The sequence below is a fragment of the Wasmannia auropunctata genome, unplaced genomic scaffold, assembly GCF_000956235.1.
Source record: "Wasmannia auropunctata unplaced genomic scaffold, wasmannia.A_1.0 LD336074.1, whole genome shotgun sequence".
NCBI classification, from domain to species: Eukaryota; Metazoa; Arthropoda; class Insecta; order Hymenoptera; family Formicidae; genus Wasmannia; species Wasmannia auropunctata.
Window position 1 is genome coordinate 1489534 of NW_012026816.1, and position 8355 is coordinate 1497888.

The window sequence follows — 8355 nt, forward strand, 5'->3', positions numbered from 1 at the left end:
AAAAGTAAGGACTCGACAAGTTTTATTTCGCGCCAGTCAATCTCGCGTTCTCCCTTGAGAGCGATACGACCGCGGCACGGCACCGGCGCGGTCGCGGCGGCGTGTGCTGCGATATCGAAGCTTTTTTCGAATTGCAAAATTGTCGGCGCAATTAAAATCGATCCCTCCCGAGATAGCTCGCGAGCGGATAGAATTTAATTGACAGCCGTCATTGATCGCTCGCACATCATTTGGTGTATGTACATATATAAATCAATTCGGGAAGTTATTCGAGCAATTTCGAGCAATTCTTTGATATGCTATTTTAAATTCGAAAATTTCAATCGGTAATTCGGAGACAACGTTAAAATGCATACATATATTACTAGCTAATCTATTTTGATTTACGAAATTAACTTGTATTCAGCGCTATAAGTAGATACTCATTAAATCGATATTATCGCACCTATGACGGATTGTATCAGAAGTGGATTTAATGTAACGACAAATTTCCACGTGGACGTTTACGCGACTGTAGGAGTTTAATCCGTTAAGTCGATCGAGTATTAATGTTGCATACTTTGATTACGTGTAACGAGCTAACTTCTGAGACCGACCCCTCGTGTTTGCATATTGCAGTACCCACTGCGGAGGGCGAAGTGCTGACTTTGTCGAAAGTAACGAGGGGCGAGATGGGCGCCTACCTGTGCATCGCCAGCAACGGAGTGCCTCCGTCAGTCAGCAAACGAATGATGCTGCACGTGCACTGTAAGTAAATATCTACTGTTCGGATATTTCCACCGTATGCCACAAGGGACATTTTTTTGTAATCACGGACGCCAACATTCGTTTTATTTAAAACTTTCGCGATGTATAAGTATTTTAAAATATGAAAGTAATTATATTTTCATATTTTAAGTATTATTATTTAAACAGGCTATTGTACCTCCATCTCTATTATAAGCAGGTCTCTTGACCAATGTGAAGTCAATTTCTCGCGGAAACATTTGCACGAATTGCGCTTTATGTAAATGTCTCAGTAAAAGACGAATAACGCCGAAGCGAGACTTGCTAAAACTTTCAACTGTTACAACGCTGCTAAGTGAGAAGTAACAGAAGGGCGAGACCGCGCAATTTCTCTCCGTAATCCAGCACAAAGAATACATCAAAATTTATAAAGTAAACATTGCGGACGCTTTGTAACAAATTGCAAAGCAAGATGTGTAAAAAATCTTTCGCGCGATCCGACAGATTAAAATTTATAATTCCGCCTCTCTGTCCAACAAGTCACATGTATGTTTCATGGAACATCAGTAAAACAAGCTTTCCACTAAGCTTTAATTAATAATAACGATTTGCATAAATGGCTGGCATCATCTTACAGAATTCTATTATTAAAACAATCAAATATACATGAACATACGTGAATATGAAGTATGTTAAATATTTAAGAGATAACTGTTTCTCGTAATGACATTTTGACGGAATATTTAAGAACTTTATATTGATCAATGTCTATATTAACGCGTATAATTTGTAAAGTTGACTAATAGAATAAAATAAATCTACGTTATATTCTATTAAATGCAATTTTAATAATTATTAAATCATTTTAATATGACATAAATATGTAAATTTAATAAAAGACAAAATTTTCCTCCAAATGTTTTTAAATAGATAACTAAAATGCTGAAATTTGATATATTCAAGGATTTATTATTGAAGACTTTTGTTGATACTATATAATTAATCGTTTCACGATCCGCGAGAGACTCTCATAAGATATTGTGCAAAAGTAGGACAAACGTGTTCGCGAGGGAATGCGTCAAGATTCGTTTTTTTTTTTTTTTACCAGTCGTATAGCCTCACGGTTTTCTGTACCAAGGGCGTTTCCTCGAGCAATCGTCCAGAAGGTGTAAAGTCCGCGAACTACCGGCAGTAGCCTTATCCACGCGAGACACACTTCTCGGTGTAAAACGAGAGAGAGGCGTCTCGGAAGGAATACAAGGCTCCGCAGCGACGAGGAGGAAAAGCGTCGCTTGTACCGACGAGATAGCCATCGTCGTCTTTCCTTGCATAATTTTACCGTAGCAAAGACAAGAGAGAGAGAGAGAGATTGCGAGGAGAGACCTCGTCTCCGTAAAAGCTCGGAGACGACGAAGACCGCGGCTAGGAATAGGGAAAGGAGAGGCGAAAAAGACCGAAGGTAAAATACTGCTTAAATAACAGGCGCGTAATGGCGACGAAGGTGAAGGAGAGATTTCACAGGGTGAGATGGGGTGTTGGGAAGAGGCGCGAGATAATAAAATTACACTCGGGACGACGGTACAACACACCCGCGTTCATACCCTCTCTCTCTCTCTCTCTCTCTCTCTCTCTCTCTCTCTCTCTCTCTCTCTCTCTATTTTCTCCAGCCCCTCCTTCTCCTCTTCCCCTTTCGAAGGTTTAGCGAGAAAACGGTGTGCGCAATAAGGTTCCGTTCAAATTGCGCGAAGACGAGGGTGGATGAAGACGCGCGCGGAAACGCGCTATGTTAAAGGAATGTCGTAAACTCAATTCCCCGTAGATTTTATTATAAAATCATAATTTTTGTGGTTATCTACCTCTTATAATATAAAAGATATAAACAATTTTTTTCCCATGGATAAAATATCAGCTGTAATAGAACGAGATGAAACTAAATGAGTATCTCGCGCAGTATTTGTAACAAAACAAAATCCAAGCTCCGGGGGGGATACTTTATCGCGATAAAGACGATGATACGACAATAAAAAGTATAATTGCATAAAACCAGAGCAACCGTTTGCTGCAATTCGTCGAAATTGCAGCGGTCATTAATCAGACAGATAAAAAGGTAACGACACTTTATACGACAAATTGGATTCTAAATATTTTTTACACGAGAAATCCGATTCCAAGATAAATTCTCATACATCAGGAGATTGTACACTCGTTAAAAAAGTGTAACAGTAAAAGAGAGAAGGGAATCGCAGTTTCATCGCGGAGAGAAGCGTGGTGTGACGATAGCAAGTTAAGCCGCGGTTACGACCGACCCGACCGTGTCTTAGAAGCCTGGCGGAGGGGAGGTAATTCCTCGGCGGAAATTGGACGTACCTGTGTACGTAGCTACGCTCCGCCGCGGTTGCACGATCTCGCACCTGGCCTCGGGCACCACGATAAGATCGTGCGATAATCGAGTTTCATTGAAATACGCTACAGACGAGCCCGCGTCCGCGAGCTATTGCCGCGAAATTCGCGCGACCAGCGTTAGATATTGTGGATAGCAAAGTGCGGGCTTCCCCCCCCCCTCCGCCCTCTCCATTCCGCTTCCCTCGGTTGATTCGGGAATACGGAACTGTTCGTGGCAGACGGCCGATTGCTTTAAACGCGCGATCGCGTGATCCGAGTACCAAAGTGCTGAACTTCCTTTGAAAACGCGGAAGAACGTCCGGAATCGTCGGCGAAACGCCATTCGCATGCGATTACGCGATCGCTACTTTGTCATCGACATATGTGCTAATTGTGGAGCTCGCTACATCAGCGTACTCGATATACGCTCGATATTACATCATATTTCTCATATCGTCTTGCCACGTTTTATATACATAATTTTTAAAGCGCTCTCTCGATAAAGTTTTGTACTGTAAAATCTTATTGAGAATCGACGGGGTTGTAGAGATATATTGAGCCGCTTTACGAGCCATAAATCTCATTGCTGCAGTTATCGTTTAACACCGGGAAAGACATTGGCGATCGTAAATAGTTAATACAATACTTCCAGACTTTCCCAAATAAAATTGTACTCGCGACTCACGTTCGCTCATCATCGGCGTCCACGCGACGGCAGAATGAAAGTTCCTTCCTAGTTAAGGACTCGGAAAAGGGAGACCAAGCCCTGATCTAATCATCGCAAGATGTGACAAGCTGAACTTTACTCAGAAACTTTAAACACCCCGCCGTCCGCTCCGGTTTTAACTTAGTCCCAACGTTTTAACTTCTCCGTTACATCTCCCGCGACTACCGTCCTTTCCCCTCTCCCTCTCCGTTTACAACTTTTCCACGGAACTCGGACGCGTAATTACGCGTTAGATAAATATGGTTGTACACGAAGGGGACGGAAGAGAAGACCGTTGAAAAGCGACGCGACGAGCCGCGTCGCAATGCGGGAGGCGCACGGAACGCCGCCGAGTCTCAACACGGTCTTAACACTGCTTCTTAACAAAGAGCTATTACGCCGTAATAGTATACGTGGTGCGAGCGTCATAGAAAAGGATCGAGCGTTATCTCATCGCCGCAGGATATCGGACTTTGGGACTTTCTCTACGCGCGAGAAAATCTTGTCGCTCACGGACCGTAGGTTTCCCACCCGCGAAGTGAGTGAGAGAAGGAAAGAGAATGCCGTTAACGCAGACTAAGTCGCTGCTCGACCTGGAAATACAATAACAGGCGCCTCCCTCACGTTTGTAAGTTGACTTTATTGTAAGTTGTGCCGCTATTGGCCCCCTTTAAGGAGAATTAACACCGCCGCGATTACTATCTCAAGATTACACGTGCCGATCTGCGTTATAATCAACAAGACGTTCATCCGAATTGCGAGAGACTTAACTTGGGTGATTCTGTTGCTATCCGCAATTACTCATCTACTTACTGTAATTAATCGTTCGTTTAAGTGAGTTGCGCTCGATTTCTCTTTGCTGAAGGTAAACTCCGAATAATTTTTATAACTCGTTAAAATATTAAATTGTAAGAAAAATACGATACAGTAAATGATAAAGTACTATTAATATATTGGCTATAGTGAATCCAATTTTCTTTGTAGTGAATATCTACATTTTCTTCAATTTCTATTTTAAAAAAATAACAAATATTGTTTGACCTCTTTGAAAGCAGGCACTGAAAATTTTTCATAATGCATATTGCTTTTCGAGTCCAACTTAATTGTTGCGGAAATCGATACGGGAATTATTTATCTAGGGGGCATTTGACGCGATATTGAGAATTGTGCGCTGCGTTAGAGAATTAAATTATTACACCGCATTAAGTTGTTACACTGCATTAGATTAGAGTATGAACGCGACGAATGCAATTTTGCGCCACAGGTCGTATTAAGCGCCTCGAGGCACGCTCGCTGCGCTTAATTAACGGAGGCGGCGAAAGAAATTAGCCTGTGCCGCTTATTTATCTGCGAGCTCGCGATTGTGCTCCACGGATCGGCTTTCTATTTCAGTTCTTCGGTTTTCAGATCGATCGGCTGTCCATTTTGCTGCGCAGATACCGCATCCACGAACTTATTTGATTGATGTTCGACAAGCTTATTTTGGCGTCGCTATATTTATCGGCCATACCGCATCGTGAACTTGCACACGTTACCGTATAACATCCAGTTATGCAGTTACTGCATAAACGTGATATAAGATGCCCCATATTTTCAAAAATATTCTTCGCTAAAAATACTCCGCAAACAGTCTGCTGACAGATAAATTTATTACATCAATAAAAATCTTTAAAAGTATAAATAGATGAAAAAGGAGATTTTTCAATATAAAATTAACTGTTTTTAAATAAACGTTTTCAATGGAATTAACTCTTTTCTTAACAAAAATTTAACTTTTTTAAAATAAACGTTTTCAATGGAATTAACTCTTTTCTTAACAAAAATTTAATTTGATCTAAAATCGCGGGGTCTAAAATCAAACTTCAAAAAGTTTGATTATTTGTCAAAATTTCATTAAAGAAAAGTTTGATTAAAGCTCAGTTGGCAAATTTACGACAATAAGATCTGCATAATTATTTAAAATATTTAACGAATAAAAAACACTGTATCACAGAAAATTATATCAATGCGCGTTATTTATGCATGAAAAAGTACAAGCGATTTTTTCAATAAGATTTTATCGACGCTGAGCGAACGACTAGTTTATCAATAAACAGCGATGTGCAAAATACATCCCGCGCAATTACTTGGCGACGAAATGTCCGACGCTGAAATGTCGCAGCGTATATTTACGTTTCGCGGAGTTTGGGCCGCGGGCTCGTTCACAATTAAGAGTAATGTCGAACGATCTCGCTGTTTGTTATCCGAACAAACGTGTCAGCTATCGTCACGTATCGAGCTAAATGTTACACAAAGAATTCCCAGCGCGAATATTCGTCACTATCGCACTGTGCGTGTGTGAAATCAGTACTGTGAGTTTTCGGACAGATCGAAAGTTTGCGCGTAAATCCATCGGAAAATCATGCAACGGATTTGCGAGACACGTCCGGAAAATCGGAGCAATTAAAACACACACACTCTCTCTTTCTCTCTCTCTCTCACACCCGTTGCGGCCAAAAGGGATTCATAAATCAATTCTCGCGATACAACGCGCGGTTGTGCTTAGGGGCGAAAACGTGATTCAATTCGGCGCATAATTGTTCGCCCGGAATTGCCGAGAGTCCGCGCGTTCGAATTAACACGCACCAAAGTGCCTCGTGTCGTGTGTGTTTCGTTTTGATAATTTGTCTCACACTTTCTGGCTTGTTCACGTTTTACGGCATAACCGACAACGTGCGTCACAATTACGAATTATTCGTAATCGCCTTGCAATTATTATTATCGCGATCATATTCGGATTTGCGGATTTAGTGAAGCGTTCTTCAATTAATTCGCACGAATTCAATGTACAAATAATTAAAATATCAAAGTTTATATAACTGCTTGAGAGATCTGTCACAGCTTAAAAATTTAATATATATTTGAAAATATTAAACATGTAATAAACAATAATTATTTATAAAATATAAATATAATATAATTATTTATAAAATATAATTTATAAAATATATGTAATAAATAATAAATAATAAATAATAAATTCGTAAATTTTAATAGAATACATTCCTAGCCGATCGATGTGTGTGGATCACGCCAACACCATCGTAAAACTTCGAAAAAGAAACGCCTAAAATCACGTTACTACAAAAGTTAGCACCTTATAAGAAAGAGTTAACGTGCGAAATAGAATTTTTTTTCTCTTCGGTGAAACTTGCAACGTCCAAATTACCTGATTTTTATTCCAGGATGTCGATATGTCTGACTTATGGTTATCCTACCACCAAACACACACTCTGTATATTCCCCTTTCTCATATAAAAGTGTCGTCTCGGTGCTGCTGGGATCTTCGGTGTGCACAAGCGCGGCGCGAGCACATATATTTCCCAAGCGGCGCTCGAGATAAAGAGTCGGCCAAAGACCCGCCGAGGAAACGGCCAGTTTATCTCGCGCCATCATCTTAATTTTCTGTTACCACGTACATAATATCGTCACCCAGCATTTCGCCCATCAATATCGCCGACGTAATCTTTATTACTGGGAGTACGGACTATCTTAGAAAGCGTTATCTTTTAACGACGGTGATACAGGATCGTTAGAGACTGTAATGGCAAATTTTAGAACCCCATCATGAATACAGATAGTCTATCCATATTCCATATTTGTATGCAAATGAATGATTTTAAATTGCCATACGCATTTCTCGGGACATTGGATGATAAAAAGATTGAAACGATAGTTCGATAACATGCTTATAACTTCAATCATCGCATCTGTCATAATTTAAAACAGAACTTTCTTGAATAATACATTCCATTATATTTTGTGCAAATTATATTAAAACGATCTGAATTCGCTATGTCTCCCAACAACAACTTTCAATCTGACATATGACATTCTGAATGTTCACATAATCACATTCGTTATTAAAAATATTTTTTTATCTTGTTATACTATAATATAATCAGCAATTACGTTAACTTCATTAATAGCGGCGACGAATCAGATTACACCATGAAATATGACATTTACGATATGTAGAGAAATTTCTCTTGCACAGAGTACGCTAGTAAAGACATGGGTAAATTCAATGAGCTACAGGATAGCCTGTTTTCCTGGAGGCAGAATTTCACGTCGGTGGGGTTAAGTAGCCGCTGTAAAACGCACTGTAAGCGCTTTGTGACGACACGACGTTTGGCCGAGCTTCGGCCGAAAGAAGAAGTGCTCGGCGCGGTCGCCTGTTAAAACGTAAGCAGCTCATGAAAAGCTGCTTACGATACTCGAAATGAAAGGCAGTGCGACGCTGAGGCAGAGAGAGAGAGAGAGAGAGAGAGAGAGAAGAGAGAGTTCCAATGTTTGCAAGCTCGATTCGGCATGGTGTAAAAGGTAAACAAGTTATCCGGTACCGGCATGTACCATTTACGCACGTTAAATATTTAAATCGGTAAATTATACTCGGTGATACCAAACGCGCTTGCGAAAGCGTTACTAGCTAGCACTTCTTAAATTTAATATGAAATGCGCATGAGCTAATTACTCAGTCGCGTCAGGAAGCTACACAGACG

General features: G+C 40.4%; 1 protein-coding gene across 1 annotated transcript in view; it reads left to right on the top strand.

The window, feature by feature from the left end:
- LOC105449591 (neurotrimin-like) overlaps positions 1 to 8355 on the top strand; it is a 125751-nt gene that overhangs the window by 109249 nt on the left and 8147 nt on the right. The window contains exons 5-6 of the mRNA XM_011688871.1: positions 1 to 46; positions 619 to 747. The exon at positions 1 to 46 is cut by the window's left edge and continues 132 nt beyond it. Of these exons, the coding sequence (XP_011687173.1) occupies positions 1 to 46; positions 619 to 747 (175 nt within the window). The remainder of the gene's footprint in view (positions 47 to 618; positions 748 to 8355) is intronic.